Raw genomic sequence first — 17,530 nt, forward strand, 5'->3', positions numbered from 1 at the left:
GCAGGTGTCCACTTTTGAGCTCACTTGGCTCCTGTAGTGCAGTGAGGAGTCTCTGCAGGTTTTGCCTCGTTAACCCACGGGCACGCCAGAGCCAATGCAACGCTCCTGTCAGAATCCCCAGCAAAGACCAGCTACTTTGCACAGGATGCAAACCTGCGCTGTATGACTCACCCTGCACACCACACGGCTGTGTTTATACCAGGTGAGCCACTCGGGGACCACTCTGTTGATTTCATTTTTAAATATGGATGGTGTATGATTACAGCAATAAAATGTTCATCACTTTGTTGAAACAAAGACACACTGCAGTCCACAATATCAGTAGTATGGCTGTGTATCGTTGCTCATATTTAATTGGTTCCAGGTAATCCAAGACAGTAAGGGTTTCAGTCATGGAAACAACTTATTCTTTCTGGTGTATACCGTAGTACACTTTGAAATTACATTTTGAAATACTTGTGGTATAAACAGATTATATTATCTACAGTATTGCAAAGCATGAGCTATGAATGGCAAAGCAAAGAGTAAGGTGGTTTTGTTGGCGATGACAGAACTTACTGTTCACGATAGCCCTTAAAAAGTTATTTGACATTGTTGTTTCTTAAACTGAAGATGCAGTGTGTACAAATGTAGCTTCCAATGTCATTATAGTTTACGTTTTTACATTATTTTATGGTGTTTGAAAGTAGTGTTCTGCTGTCTGTAGCTACAACATGCAGTCTTCACTTTTCCCTATAGCTGCTTTTACCTGGCTTTGAGTCTGTCTGGAGAACTCTAAGTGCCAGCACTGAACACCCTTCACTGCCATTCAAATCGTTTAACATGCTGCCACCCACCTACACTGTACTCTCTGTGTATAACAATCCAGTGGTGGGGCTGAAAGAGTTGAACAGTAACATTGTTACATGATGTAAATGGAATGAGGAGGGCTGTTCACTGCCAGCACTTCAGATATTCTAGACAAGCTCAAAGCAGCTTGAAGACACATAAAGGCAGATTCACAGAAAAGTCCAACTCAAATACTGGAGCAACGGAACCTTTTAATTCCAGTGGAATTTTCTTTTTTTTGTTTTTTAGAACCTACAAATGCATTTTGTTCACAGCACTGACATTACACAAAAAATGTGACATTTGATTTGACACCAACTTATTTTTGAGAAATGAACAGAAATTAAATTTGAAAATAAATTATTATGTCATAGATGCTGGGACTGAACAGCCCTCGTTCCATTCAAATCATGTGAAAGTGTAGCCTTTCAGATCCACCTATTCTCTTTATATGCATATGCAGAATACAGTATGCGAGGCAAGCTGAGCTGAAAAGTCACATTGTCACTCGGCTGGAATGGAACGAAAAAGGCTTACACTTTAAAATATTACACACTCAAAACTCCTCACCCTGTACAGTTAAATCCCTGCTGAACGCGTGTAATTATACTGGAGTAATAAGAATTAAGGACACACAAGTGAAATGGTTTATCCAGGTTTATTTCTTCTTTTGTTATCAAAGACAATGGCCATTAACGTAAATCTTTTTATGACCTACACATTTTTTTTTTAATTTAGGTGTGTGTTTAAAACTTGTAAGAAGGGTAAAAGAAAAAAGAAAAAAAAAACAAAACAGACAATTTATGGAATCTTTCCGTTGACACAATTGTAACCAACACTAGCAGTACTGGCAAGGTCCAAATTTAGACTCGGCAATAACGCAGAGTATGGTTTAGCAATAATAATAATAATTACTATAATAATAATAATAATTAATAAAAAGCCATTTAGTTTTTTTCCAGGCACCAAGTTCAGGAACACACACATACACACGACAAATAAAACCGTTCCTAATTACACATTAAAAGCACAAAATGGCAGTCTGACGAAGGTCTGAGGAGAATAAAAAATAGCAGACATGATGAATGCAACAGTCTAAACAGTAAAAAGACATGGTAGGTGGGTTTTTAGAAGGGTACATTCGTTGATAAAGAAGCGGAAGGATGGGTAGGGGTAGGTAGGTAAGGATATCCATAAAAAAACAAAACATAACCATTTGTCCATCTCCAGTCTTAGTCCTGGCTACAATAGTCCGTTCAAAATGTTTAAAAAGAATATTATTTGCAATCCCTTGTGTTATTTTTTTGCATCACATGTTACAACCAAAAGAAGTCCGCCCATGCCACTTTAAATGGGTGCTTAAAGGATAAAGTACCAACCAGTTGCCATTACCGCTGTGTTACCACAGTCTCTTTCTTGGCTACTGTGGTAGCTGCTTATCAGCCTCAGGATAGGTTGGGTATTTCACAGTCTCTATCTTCTCCTTCACTTTGTAGGAGGGGTAAAGCCCCGTTCTTCCCATTTTGCGGTTCATCCCTTTGGAGTAGCCGTCCCAGTGGTTGCCGGCCACCCCGATCACATCTCCGGGCTCCAGCAGTATCTCCTCTCCAGTCCGGGGTTGATGTGGGTAGATGGCTATCTGGTTGTGAGCGTTCTGGCCCCCGAAGTAGTAGATGTCGTCCAGCGAGTGGAAGTGCGAGGAAGCATCAGGGTGCAGGGTCTGCATGATCTCGTAGGCGACTCGACAGACCTGCAATAGAGTGGGAGTGTTAGGCAGTTCATGGAAACAGTAAGATCCTTGCAGCGAGGTGAGGTGAATGCTCTTCATGTCCTGCATGGCATGGAGACAGTCCTACCTGTGAGGAGAAGGTGCACACCAGAAAGTCTGTCTGGGATAAGAAGTGAATGTCCAGAATGACACCTCGCAGGGAGTTCTCGGTGTATCGATTGTGCAGACCAGCAGACCACGATATGGAGTTGTCGCTTATAAACTCGTAATCTTTATACCTGCAATGCAAAACAACACATTTGAGAGACTTCAAACAAGATTTAAATGACTGTATCACTTAGCTGCAGATTTCCACTTCCAACTTCCCTGAAGGATCTACCTACTATTTTACCACCTTGCAGTCTAAATGGTACCGTCCTGGCTGCCCATGGTGCACCACCCTCTAAACTATTTGGAAGTGGGTCTAATATTGGATAGTAATAGGTAGCTATAGTCACTTGAACTAAACTGCAATGGTGAACAAAAAGAGAGAGAGAGAGAGAGAGAGAGAGAGAGAGAGAGAGAGAGAGAGAGAGAGAGAGAGAGAGAGAGAGAGAGAGAGAGAGAGAGAGAGAGAGAGAACATTTAGTTGCCACATGATGCACTGTAAGGAGAACAGTAATACCCCTTTTCCACCTGCACACCAGAGCTGAGCCGGTGACGAGTCGAGCCAGCCTGGTACAGGTAGCTTGAGTTGGTTTTACACTAGAGAAAGGCGAGCCGAGCTGAGTCGCAAGTTTATGATGCATTAGGCCAGAGCTACAGATTATGTGTCGTTTTTAAATGCCATCTACAATATGTTAAGGGTTTTTAAAGGACCTGTTCGTGTTTTAATGTTATATATACAACGAAAACATACAATTGTCAATTGCTTTTAGATTAAAATAATTGTTTTTGTTACCGTGTTCAAAATGAAACCGTATATATTTTGTCTTCAATAATAAGAAAGAAACGTCTGTGAATGTTTGTTTGAGTAGCTACAGCACTGCCCCTTTAAAAAAAAAAATAAACAAACCAGAGTTGAAAGGTCACAGCACACACCTCTACAGTGTCCATGAAACGGGGGATCAGAAAGCTCAGAAAAAAAGACTAAAAAACTGATAAACCTCTCGTTTATCTACAGTTTGTAGGAAATAAAAAAATATGTTCAAAGGCACTCTGAAGTATTTTTTTTAGCCATGTTTAGTTTTGGAGAGAATATTTGTTTTCAAAAGACTACTTGGGTATACCGCATTGTGTGAAAAAAAGTTTCAAGAAATAAAATGTAAGTGTGCGCAAGCCCACTTTGTTTAAAAAATAAATTAGGAATCACTGTGTATACGAAGATCACAACTGGGAGTTTACAGTAACACAGATCTGTGTTCAGCAGGTAGAAAGCAAGTGTTGTGCATGTATGTCTGTGTGTCAAATAGGAAGACACTTAACCTTCAATAGTGAAGACGTACAGTAAAGAAAGCTTTAAATATTTATAACATATTCCCATATATTTTTCATTTTGACATCAAGAGGAGAAGAATGCTCATGGCAGAGAGCCGTATGAGTCTTGCGAACACGGAACTCAGCTCCAGAAGACATAAGACAAAAAAGGTAAGCCTGGTTATTTTTCTGTTTCTCATGCTTGCTTGTTTCAAACTATTTGCATGCAGCTGAAGAGAAATCCCCGGACTTTTAAAAATGCTTGAGACTGCAGTTGAATCCCATTTCTTTTAAACTATGTGAAATTCGTGAATACATTTTCTCGTTTCGAATGCTTGACTCCAGTGCTTGCACCTTGTCAGTGTCCCAAGACTTCACTTAACTCTCGTCTACATCGATGTCAGCCATTTTTTCTCATGTTTTCTGGGAATGACTCTTGAGCGTGATGACGAAATGCAATAACCCCGCCCACAGCCTGCTTCGGCCCCGAGCCAGATTCAGATATGTTGCGCGGCTGGAGTTACCGGTACGGGTCGGCTAGGGTCGGGTATCTTGCTAGTGGAAAACCACCCAAGCCGTGACGGCCTGGAGCCCTCATGGCTCGGGTATGCAGGTGGAAAAGGGGTATAAAAGAAAAATATAATGTAATCTTTAATGCTTTTAGTCCCAAAAGACTTCAAAAAAATCTGCACAAATAAATCATCAGAGACAGTGCCAGAGCTCTGTATATACAGTGTTGTATGTGGGAAGCAGCGTCTGAGTTCAAAATCCAAATGCAAGCTTTGTTCATGTTGCACATTAAATTTTGGCATCATTAAAATTTGTTTTACTGCTTACATGTTTTGGAGGGACTTGGGATGTGCCTCCAATTGGTTTTGCTCTCTGTGTGCTGTGTGCATAAAGGCTAGCTTCATGCTGCGGTATAGAAAACTGGCTCGAGTTCTGATATTGCATTTGAAAACTGCCAGGAAATACCACTGGGCTTTTCCAAGAAGGAATCGTTGTGAAGTGAAAACTTTTAAAACCAGGACTATTAACTCTGGGATCATTTCATATTTAAATGTTACCCATAAGTTCCGACAATGTAGTACTAGCTAAAAAAACACAACTTCTAAAATTCTAGGACAAGTCTTTCTCAATGTGTTATAGATACAGTTACTACTTGCATTTAAATACAGTCTCACGACAGATGAATAGCTGATTTTGGCTACCACTGTACATATATTTAAAGAGGGAAGTATCTGTTCAAGGATGCCAAGATATTTAGTGAGTCTGTTTGGGGAAAGAAACTGGGCGATAAAAGATCCACCCCTAATCATTCTACATTCCTAAAAACCGATGGGGTCTCACTGTATTTGTAAGATTGCTTGATCATTAAAAATGGATGGGGTCCCACTGCACTTGTGGGATGGCTTGATCATTAAAAATGGATGGGGTCCCACTGCATTCGTGAGATTGCTTGATCATTAAAAATGGATGGGGTCCCACTGCACTTGTGAGATTGCTTGATCATTAAAAATGAATGGGTCCTTAGTGGGGGAAAAGCTGGACCTAATGAAACGGCAGGGACTAACGCCAGTGTTATGTGAAAGCGCTGTTTCTGTGGTTGGTAGGCTCACTTTGTTTTTGCTTCCTGTAGCAGGGAGGGGTCGTCTGTGGCCAGGTACACTCTCTTCTTGTCGATGTGCATCCTCCGGCCGAGCATCTGGAAGTGCTCCTCTACCTGCACCATATACTCTTCAATGGGGTGGAAGGCAGCTTCCGTTCCCACCTTGTCAGTCCTTCGGACGTGAACCCTGCAGACAAAAAAGAGGAGCAGGTTCACAGGATTTCAAAATACTTTTGAAAGGCAGGATAAGGAAGTTAAGGAAGTTATAATCCCGCCCACCTAGAACCGCCAAAGCCATCATTTTGAGTGCCTTTTACAATACATGTTTTTATTTTGAATATAACCTATAATATTCTATTTTTTTATATACAAGCAGTTGTTATCTCTACTGGACCTGGCAGCCATCAATTCCTTTGTTTTGTACAATGAATGTACCGGGGAAAATATCAGTAGGAGAGATTTCATCTTGAAGCTAGCCACAGCCCTTTGGCAGCGATTTCGAACAGAAAACTGCAAAGCAGCAGGCTGCAGCAGGTCAACCTGGATTCTGTGCTACATTGAGTGACACACGCAAGAGAAAACATATATTACTTTTGTTTTAAATTAAAAACTACTTTAGTTTTTACAGTTTTGTATGTACATATACCTGTTTACACACTGCACACTACATTTCTTTTGACATGTTTATTTTATTATAGTTTTTCATTTTTTGAAGTAGTGAAAGTTAAAAAATAAACCTGTTTATGTTTAATAGTTCATTTAACTACCCCGTTTCGGCTGTGCAGATGTTTGATCTGATGTGCTTGAATGAAACTCAGATAGTTTGTCTTTCATTTTAATATTGATGTTGTTTAAAATGTAACTGTCATAATGACTGCCAGCGGCAGTTTAAGGTACGAGTATAACCACGGCGGTTCTAGTGTTAAAATAGTAAGAAACAAGGCACACAAAGCCATAAATGGTAAAATGCATGAGACTTATTAGAAGTTGCATAAGATGCCCAATTAAAGCACAAAGTGGTCTAACATTTTCACACGAGTGCCTATTGTTTCTATATCACTGATTACTGACCGGAAATTGAAATTCTCACACCCAGAGGTGGAGCACAACGGATAAACATGATAAATCTCGAGGTAATCTAATGAATTTGCACACTACTGTAGTCTTGTGTTTTCAACACGTTTTTTAACATCTTATTTCAGCACAAGCCTCAGTCAACCTTGAATTCGTCTGGTAAGTTTATGTCTTAAATTCATTTTAACGAAGGCTTTAAGTGTAATTTCCGTACCTCGTTAGCATTCGCAACATTTACAAACAAAGAATGCTTTATGTACAGCTTAACCCATAATTCAATCAACTTTCCACTTCACAAAACCTTTTTTTAGAGAATGTTTTTTGAAGGTTTGGTGTTTCTCCTTATTTTTTCAAGGGATTTGACAGCTTTGGTTCTCAGCTGAGAGCACACAGTCAGAAACTCCACAGTTGCTGCAGATTTCTGATTTCCATTTGAATCTGTATGTTATCAGTGCAGTGTTTTCCCTTAGATTATACTAACAATGTGTTGTTTATTCGGAAAAACGCTTAGGGATACATTCTCAAAGCTAATTACTCCAAATTCTCATTAGCGCATTTTCTGTCTGAAAGAAAGAAAAAAAAAATAATAATAATTTGCATTTCTAAAACAAATTACAATTTTAGACTAACCACAAGCCCCTAAATTGAATGTCTGAGTTGTTCATTTCTGGGTTGGTAGCTTTATTAGGTGCGTTTCTAGTATCTGAAATAAATGGCAATTTGGAGTAAATGGTTTGAGAACACTATGTAACACAATTTTTGTTCCTGGGTAGTAAGTGTTATTTCCAAATTGCTTATGCCTCAAAAGTATAGAAAATGGCTATTATTCCCCACAAACTTTGCTTTTGTGACCAGGACAGTGATATTTTGAAATTGACCTATTTCCAATGAGAAAACTGGCGAATTTGTGTCTCTTCGTTCACATAAAGTAAAAAAAAAACAACATATGAATCCAAATTAACATGTATTTATACTAAAGTAATACAAAAATGACTACAAAAGATTTAGAAGTGAGTAGTTTTGAGATTTACAATTATACTGTAAATCACTTTCACGAATCAGCCCCCAAAAGTAGTCTCCCATCATGTTCTCGTTATACTGTCCTTGGTAGCGGCGTTCAAAGTCCAGTATATCCTGGTGGAAGCGCTCGCCTTGCTCCTCCAAGTACGCTCCCGTGTTCTCCTTGAATTTATCAAGATGAGCATCAAGGATATGGACTTTGAGGGACATCCTACAGCCCATTGTGCCGTAGTTCTTCACCAGAGTCTCAACCAGCTCCACATAGTTTTCGGCCTTGTGATTGCCCAGGAAGCCCCGAACCACTGCGACAAAGCTGTTCCAAGCCACTTTCTCCTTACTAGTGAGCTTCTTGGGGAATTCATTGCACTCCAGGGTCGTCTTTATCTGTGGTCCGACGAAGACACCGGCTTTGACCTTTGCCTCAGACAGCTTAGGGAAGAAGTCTTGAAGGTACTTGAAGGCTGCCAACTCCTTATCTAGAGCTCTGACAAATTGTTTCATAAGGCCCAATTTGATGTGCAGTGGTGGCATCAGCACCTTCCGGGGGTCCACCAGTGGCTCCCACTTGACGTTGTTCCTCCCCACAGAGAACTTGGTCCGCTGTGGCCAGTCCAGCCAGTGGTAGTGCGCCTTGGTGTCCCTGCTGTCCCAAAGGCAAAGATAGCAGGGAAACTTGGTAAAACCGCCTTGGAGACCCATCAGGAATGCCACCAAGTCTCCTATGACCTTGATGCCATCTCAGAAAAATGCAGATATGTATCCACTTAGGCAGCTGGAACTAAACTGAACTGGTGGGCTTAAGGCCCCTGTATGTATACTACTATTTATACTACTGGAAAGTTCTAGAAAGTTCTAGAAGTTACTCCAAGTTTACTCAGCACTGAATCTATCTGGAATGTTCTGGAAAATAGGTAAATTTCAAAATATCACTGTCCTGGTCACAAAAGCAAAGTTTGTGGGGAATAATAGCCATTTTCTATACTTTTGAGGCATAAGCAATTAGGAAATAACACTTACTACCCAGGAACCAAAAAAAAAAAAAAATTTGTTACACGGTGGAATCAGCCCTTAAAGATTGTGACATAACAACGTGCCATTTACACCATGGCACAGCAGAGACACACACGTTCAGTTTGCATGACAGTCAATATTAAGTAGGTAATTGTTTATCTATAGATTAGTAATAATAATAAAGCACATTTCTGAATGTTCTCAATCAGTTGAATTGCCAGTTGAAATGGAATCATTGATCTCATTTGATGAGATCTTTAAATGTGACTTTTTTCCACTACAGTTTATCATTAAGTACTCTAATGCTACCGCATTGATCATATTTTCTCGCAGACTGACAATAAAAAACCCTTTTCAGAACGACGTGGGATAGAATCATTTATGACAATATACCCTATTATTAGCCAGGGTAATGCATCAGGCAGTCATTTCTCAACAGGCTCATTCAGGCAACAAACACCATTACTTGCTTTGAAAATTAAAACTAAATTGAAAACTCAGGAGTGTAGTGAAAGAAATGTATTTTCTCCCAGTCAGGGGGTTCCATCCTAATGCACCCAATGACCTTGCTAACATCTGATCGTTCTTGACAGTGATCAGTCATACTTTATTCCCTGAAGTATCTGCATGTTTAACTTGAAGACAGCTTCACAATCACAGTCTGGATTATATGGTATACTACTTTAGACAACAATATCAGAGCACCCTGCCTACTGTGGTAAAATGATATCCAAGTGTAGTAAATTAACAATATAGATAGATAGATAGATAGATAGATAGATAGATAGATAGATAGAGTATGAATAAGAGGAGTCCATTCGACTCATCTATGCTCACCCGGTTCCTAGTAGCTGGTTGAACAGAAAACTTTGTCTAGTTGGGTCTTAAAAGATCCAAGTGATTCAGACTCAACAACATGACTAGGTAACATTTCTTTCCCTCACCACTCTCTCCAAGAACAGAAGATGTCAACGGTGACTGTTAAATAAAGCTTTGTTTTGCCTTAGCGAGCTGCAGTTCTTTTAATTGGCTGCAATAAGGTGCTGCTGCAATGCAAGCTTACTGTATAGATCGCAAGCAGCATCAATTACGTGCTCATAAACAATGTGCATTTTCATTTTTATTTAAATTATAAAAACATGATTACTGTTCTATATAATGTATTTTTAAACTACATATGAATGTTTTATTCCATGTATATGGATTACCTGTAGGATAATAGGATTTGAAATCAAATATAAACCAGTAGCTATGGTGACGTCACCAGTAAATTATGCACATTAGTACTATCGAAGGTTCGAACCTTCCTTCGGTAATGTGTTCAGAATATTCGAAAGTTAAAAAATGTACCCTTTGTTACAGCCCTAGTAATTTCTTCTGTGTCCCATGAAGAAACTTTGTTGGGTTTGTTTTCAACACAGCCTTACAGACGGCATGTTTTCTAATCACATCTCTCAACGGAAGCATAAACAAGTTAACCCTTTAAGGATCGTGAGCATTCTGGGCCAGTGATAAAAAACGCACTTCATTTCTTTGACTTACTGGGCCACCATGCTTTGCAGTAAGGCTTGTAAACACATATCATTGGATAGGGAGGATTGAATTTCACTGCCTGAGACAGGCATTTAATTTTTAAAGGGCAGAGACAGTTTACAGCAGCACGCAGAAACAAAACACCACAGGAACTTGTTTAGAGAAAAAAAAAGTGAAAACACTGTAAATCTGATGTATTTGACTTATACTTATATTAGAACATGTATTCTGTCTCATTTGTTTCAATATATTGTTTTATAACATGTATACATATCAAGAAACAAGTGGATATAAGCAGATAATGTTTAATGAACTAAATTTGTTTCCTTATTACTGATAATAATGTCATGAAGAACTATTATTTTATTTATAAATATGTATTTTGAGAAAATAATCGTGTCCATTATTGCTTATAAAGACCATGAGAAATCACTCAGGTGAAACAATGTCTTGCAATTTGCTCAATCATCAGGGGGCATCCTACTGAAAAACGCTTGGTCCTTGAAGAGATAAAAAGTATACATGTTAAAAAGGCACTTCCATATTGATAAATGCTGAGGGAAAAACATAGTAAAACTGTTCATGAAGGTTTAAGAGGTCACTCTGCATCTCTGTGTGGGGAGGTTCTTACCCTATTATTGGGTGCTTAAAGCCCATTTTCCTGGTGGCTTCATCAATCTCCTTCTCTAGCCAGGGCTGCGGTCGAATCAGGTACTTGACGAACTGTGAGACCCACCACACAGACGGGTCACCATGGAGACGGTCCAGCCGGTCAGCAAGGTCTTCTGGGATAGCTAGCGGCAGGTAGGGGGGGCGAGGGTGCAGGCTGTCCACGATGGGCAGCTCTACGACCTGTACATCCCTGTCATTGGCTTCACCTGAAAGAAGGAAGATGCTCCGATTAGTACAGCGCTCAGCAGCTCTCTTACAGTACATTCAAATAGCATGTGAATGGCTTTGTCTATATTTCCTTTATTAATGTATGGTGTCACTCGGAAATGGAGGAAACGCCTTCCAAGACTTTGGTCCAGTTGAGCTGGAATGACTCCATTTTCAAACAAAATGTGATACCGTAAGCACAAAGACTGCAAAATAAACATTCAAAGGAGCATTGGAATGCAAAACAACATTCTATTGATGGCATATTTTAAATATTTTAAGGGACCTTAAATATATTCTGAAAGTGTTATTTCTTTTCATAAATTTATAGGTGTTAGTAAAAGGCTGTAATAAGCAATTTGAAAAATATTCCCCCTAACAAACCCACCTGCATTAAACAACTATCTATCGAAAAGCCTTATTACAGTTCATATCCCCAAAGGCTGAGCAAGTTAAAAAGCTTTCATGAGGCATTCAATGAATTGAAAGATTAGTATTGCTTGTGCCGTCCAATTTGTATTCATGCACAAATTAATTTGAAAGAATAAAAAGTGAGCCTGTGCTGCTTTAACTTTGTGAAAGTAACCTTGAGACTTGAGAAAGGTCTTAGGGCACATTTCTAATGTGTGTTTGGTTGGTTTGAGAAACCCCCTCCAGGAAACAATACCCCAGGGAAAAGCTTCCTGACAGCTTGATAAGAACAGCACTGATTGCTAAGGTGGACAGCTCAGCAGAGGATCACATTGCAAGGAAATATTTTGGAACCATGATACATATACAGTAGCTCCAAGCGTGATTCAGGCAGTTACACATGGGGTCTGGTTTTGATACCTGTTAACTTTAGTTGTGAAATATCTGACACCGCTCTTGCATTGTTTTCTATGGAGGTCAGTCGTTCTGTTACTCAATAACGCACACAGCACAGCTAGATGATATGAATTAATAACACCTATCGCCAGCTCGAGACCCAAAGCGAACTCTTTCTGTAAGCTGCAATGATAATTTCCCACAAAGGTAAATGCATACATAAACAGCTGTAGTAGAACAGTGATTAATGCCATTGCTGTGGCGTGTTTCTCTGTAATAACCAAACCTCCTTGCGCAAATAATGCAGGCTTTACTGACGTGCACAATATAACTAAGCAAAACAGAACAATTCATTTCTGTTGAAAAGCAGACTTAGTTGGGTTTTGTTTGTGTTTTTATTTATTATTTTGATTTAATTGAATCTGCTTGAGTTGAATTATGTAAATTAAGGTACTCACTAAATAAAAAAAAGACCTAGAACTGAGGAGCAGCTCCTGAATCAAAGCACCTTCACACAGAATTATGAATACATAAAATAAACAATCATTAAAGGCAGTAGAGTAGCAGCTCTTGCTGTGATAGTTTCCTATTTCCCATCAGTGATTGTCACAAATCAAATGTTACTTGCCTGAATGATTTTAACAAACCCTTGGCAAATTCTTTGATTGCGCTAAACATCCCAATATGACCTTCTCTCTGTGCAAATAACTGATTGGGAGACTTCAACTCCATTTATAATGTTTTTCGGTCATTTCTCTGGCTAATTTTCGATGGCAAACCTAATCATAATGGCTAATGCTTTGTAATGTCATGCTGTGGAACAAGGCTAAGCGAGATGCATGAGGTGGTTAATGCGGAGCTGCAGCAGCTTTGCCTCCAGTCCGGCTCTTTTGAAAGGACTGATTTGCACAAGCGTGGGTGGAATCCTCCGCGGAGATGCCCTCTCTCGCTGCCCAATTCATAACACTCCACTTGGATGTGCAGCCACTGCTGATTCCAGAGAGAGAGAGAGAGAGAGAGAGAGAGAGAGAGAGAGAGAGGATACCCGCGGTGCATTGAAGTTGACAGATGTAAAACTGTTCGTGTTTTAAAGGGGTTTCATTTAATACAAGATTTTTGGGGGATGGGTCTTTTGAAAATAACAATATACAGTCAAACTTGCTTAATATAATAAAAGCTGCTGTATGGTATTGGCAGATTCCGAATATAAAGTACAATAGCACAGTATCGCATATAGACCTTAGCTTTCTTATGCTTTTAATTATTACAGTCTCACCCTGAATATAAAAGGATTTCGTGAATACAAGGAATGCAAAGCTGCCTGTATCCCCAGTACATGTAATACGTTTTCATCGTATTTGCTGCAAACGATTAACATACTCACAATATGGATAAAGGAAGCCTCCCCCCACAGCTCTGCATGCAAGAGAAAGCACACACCGTGATCCTGACCTAAACACCCCCTGCTTGCCTGCCTGCCTGCTTGCCTGCCGGTCAGCCTGCCTTTCAGTCCTTGGCCTCTCTCAATCAATGACTGACAATTGCACCAAATTCTGTTTTCTATGTGGATCAGAAGATTACTTCCCTTGTGACCAGAATCCAGGCCTCAAGGATTTGAATAATCAGCCTTCAAGGCCTCATTGGTTAAAGAGAACTGTAAACTAATACAAAATGAAGATGATCCATTTAGACTGGTATTTACAGCACTAGTGTGCACACAACATAACACCATTTGGTCCCTGGACAGTTAACCTATGCTATTCAAGGAATTAATTATACCAGGATGGTACAGACTCAATAGCGGTTGTGCCATCAATTGCAATGGCTGATGAAGTGGTATTGTATGTTTACAGATGGCATTGGTAATAATGAGGCATACTGCGAGGACTTCCATAAATAAGAATGTACCCCCCCCCCCCCAACCTCTGATGAATTCCTAGGAATCGGATCAAGCTGGTAGGTCATCCGTCCTTGCTGTGGGACACGGGAGAATGCTTCCATAAGCATTACGTGCTGCTGTGTTCGGCATCCATGTACTGTATTTGCCTATCTAATTAGATTCTAAACATGTTATTTCTGGAGGATTGGAGGGGGAAATTATTCAAGGCCCATTTCTGAATTTAGTCACGTAGAACCACAGTTTGAGATGCTGTTAGGATTTGCATATCATATGGTGAGGGCTGCCTTGACATGCTCCTCTGGTGCCTCTTCTCAACAGGCACTGAAGGAGGCCGGCAGTTCACTAAGCCTAATGCATTTTCCAGGGCTATACCGACAGTATTCTGACCCAATGCAGACATGTTATAATCTCATCCTCGTCGAAGAGGCATTATTAGTTTGCAAAGTGAATATGACCTGGAGAGTTATGTTGCCTTATAGAGTGTGGGATCCATGCTAAATGTGCACTCCACAGATAAGAGTGGATAGTGATCTTGACAGTCTTTTTGTAAGTCTGTCAACAATGGAGTAATAACCTGGGACAAATTGGAAATAGATGTAATTACAGATCAGTACTGGGATAGAAACCAAATATATAAAAATAGTATATATTTTTTGCTGTATTTATTACATTTTTATGATGATTCAGAATCAGTCCTTATGCCCAGTTATGATGAGTTTTGTTTTTTTTATAACATAACTAAAATACATTTTACAAAATTAACAATTTAAAGAGTACTGTGGCTTCTCTAAGCCTGCCTTTGATGGTGCTTTAAGCTTATCTGGAGAATCCTAAGTGACGGGTCTGAACAGCCTTCTGCACCCTTGAAATGTATTTTAAAACATTTGAGCTCAGCATGGTTCATAGCGATATGAGGTTCATAGCTACTAAAGACCAGTACAAGATGCTTCTAGTTCGTTTCAATGCATCAATGTGAGACTGAAGCCCATCATACACAAGTAAACATGTTTCCAGACAAAATGTTTCCTCATGTATGCTGGATGGTTCTGTCATTCCAGGAACAAGGAAACAAGGAAACCTAGCCAGTCAGGAGAGACTATGTGAGCATGAGTCATCGATCATGTGACTATGCTAAGATGGCAACTTCTACAGAAGATGGCATGGTTTAGAATCCTGCTACAATCAATGGTTTTACTGATACGTACCCTAATGCACTGTAGTGTCATTTCAGGTTATTCGTGGTCCTACAAGCCTCAGCAACTCCTCAAAAGTGTCTGGATGCATACAAACAAAATTGCGATAACTTAAGTGATCATTTAAATGTAGCTCATTTAAAAGAATACGGTACACTACTCTCTCCTCAGGATTTAGGGTCCACAAGACAAGTTTTAAAGTTTAGTGCAATTATAAGTACAGCACCACTCACTGCAATAAAGCCATCCTCCATTTCAGAAAGGATCACATGCTGCTTGAAAATGTTCCCCGATATTGTTTCCTAACACCTTTTGAAGAAACATGTTTCCTCATGTATGCTGGGCTTAGAGGTAAGAGGGTGAGACTAATTTGATTATTAGTCTCACTATCTACACCCTGCTGACAATTGTGTTGTGATGCTCTAGTTGAATTAATTGCTGCTGCTAACGAGATGCAATGAGTCTGATTTGATTTATTTTTAGATTTCATTACAGGGAAGCTCGCACAGGTGTTGAAGGTAAGACTAATCAAATCTTTCGTCTCACATTGATGCAAAAAGTCCTTGTGGAAGAAGCACCCTGTAATGGTCTCTAGTAGAATATTGTCAAGGATGCAATGGAAAACTAAAACAAAACAAGAACTCGAAACCAAATAACAATTTATATGTTTAGTTTATTTTGTACATCTGCTGTATTCTACCTTTTAATACATGACCAAGCTTGACGCTATTGGTTGCATTTAAACAATGATTTCATTGTGAGGGTAAACCAAAAAAAACAACATTTGTTTATTTATATCTAAGGTAATGTGTTTCAGATCTCCATCCGAGCCAAACAGAAACACTCTCAGTGTAATCATTGCTAATAATGCTGTGTAAACAAGCGAAGCTGTATTTTAATTATGTTTTTCCTATTACACCAGTTATGAAATGACCATAACATTATACTCCACGCTCAATCAAAGCAGAAAACGATTGTTATTCAAGTGTGCCAAAATGGTTGTTGACCTAAACGGGCAAATTGAATTCACCTGATAATATTTTGAACCACATTTACAGTATATTCTTATGGCTCTTTATTTATTTATTTATTTTTTTATCACGTGATGTCCCAACTCCGTTCAATTAAACTCTTTTTAATTCAAACAGACGCAAACTGCAAGTGAATTTAAATTGATTTAGTTAAGAGGAAACTATTCTTTGCAAAACAGGTTATAACAAGTCATTAAGATTTTAAATCCAGGAAAAGCAATTTAACTGAACTTGCTTTTTGTGTTCGGTTAGAATAAAAAAATAAGGAGCTCTCATTGAAGTCTCATATAGTCTCACTGAAGTTACGGGAGAAAAAACAAAAGTGATCTTGTTTCAAAATCAACACTTTTTCAAGAGTTTAATTAAGAAATGGAGTCGGCTCAATATAACTTTAAAGGGACATCGCGTGACCAAAAATAAAAACAGAAAAGGAAGAGCCCTACATATACTGTAAATACGCACCACTGGAGAATAAAGGTACTATCCACTTGTTAACGTTGCATATGCAAGTTGTAAAGTTTAAGGATAGCAGTAATTTCCAAATAAGCTTAATGTGTAGCATGACAAGTCTGTACGCAAAGAGGTTAATGTACATTGCTGTCAGATCTCACAGGACAGGTATCAAATCCCTGTAAGACATATCTATGGGATATGTTTTATGAGGGAGTCTGCTGCAAATAGTTGCAGTAAACATTGCATTGTGCATCATAGCGCTGTTTGTGTGTGTCATAGTCAGCAGGTAAAGGATCAATTAAATACACCCTGCCCCCTACATCATGCTGCATCTAAGGTTTCTGAAGGGTTTGGTAGTTTCACGGCTTGCTGATCCAATTAGAGAGGTCATTCCTGAGTGACATGATGCATTTGGCACTGGCTATCGTGGCCTTATTACTAAATACAGGGGTCCTGTAGCTTTCAATATTGAAGGTAGCTTTACAACCAAACAAAAAAAAATCTGTATGTGCTGATTGTGTCTGTCCATCTATCCTTACATCATCAAACTTTCACTGTTATCGAAACACACCTAGCCTCCTATAAAGTGGCTGTTTTGTATTGCATTTGGCACCTGCAATTCCTAATGCATTTACCTATGACTCTTGATGTTACACAAATTAACCTTTCAAGAACTGTGTGATTTATTATGCTATTAAGAGAACCCTCTGCACATGTACATCTGTGCACTGGCTGTTGATATGACAGCAGGCTTTTACTGTGTGTACTGTACATGAATGTATTTACACCAATTTATACATTTTATAAAAATATATTATTATTATTATTATTATTATTATTATTATTATTATTATTTATTTCAAACACCAACATATTCAGACAGTTCTTAAAACCATACAGAACATTACTAGCCTTCACAAGGTGTTTGTTTCTAATGATTTCATCTGTCCTTTAAAAGCGATACTGTATGAATGCTTCAGCTGCTTCATAGGCAAACTCACGTGTGTG

At 39.0% G+C, this 17,530-nt stretch overlaps 1 protein-coding gene across 10 annotated transcripts in view; it reads right to left on the reverse strand.

The window, feature by feature from the left end:
- Positions 1-1,469: 1,469 nt before the first annotated feature.
- The window catches only part of LOC117422535 (alpha-(1,6)-fucosyltransferase), a 193,623-nt gene continuing 177,562 nt past the window's right edge, over positions 1,470-17,530 (reverse strand). For all 10 annotated transcript variants that reach the window (XM_034927695.2, XM_058987340.1, XM_058987343.1 and 7 more), the window contains 4 exons: positions 10,891-11,137; positions 5,632-5,808; positions 2,685-2,835; positions 1,470-2,578 (listed from right to left, as the gene is read on the reverse strand). In XM_034927695.2, coding sequence (XP_034783586.1) covers positions 2,249-2,578; positions 2,685-2,835; positions 5,632-5,808; positions 10,891-11,137 — 905 coding nt within the window. In that variant the 3' untranslated portion in view covers positions 1,470-2,248. The remainder of the gene's footprint in view (positions 2,579-2,684; positions 2,836-5,631; positions 5,809-10,890; positions 11,138-17,530) is intronic.

Source organism: Acipenser ruthenus, chromosome 15, assembly GCF_902713425.1.
Source record: "Acipenser ruthenus chromosome 15, fAciRut3.2 maternal haplotype, whole genome shotgun sequence".
NCBI classification, from domain to species: Eukaryota; Metazoa; Chordata; class Actinopteri; order Acipenseriformes; family Acipenseridae; genus Acipenser; species Acipenser ruthenus.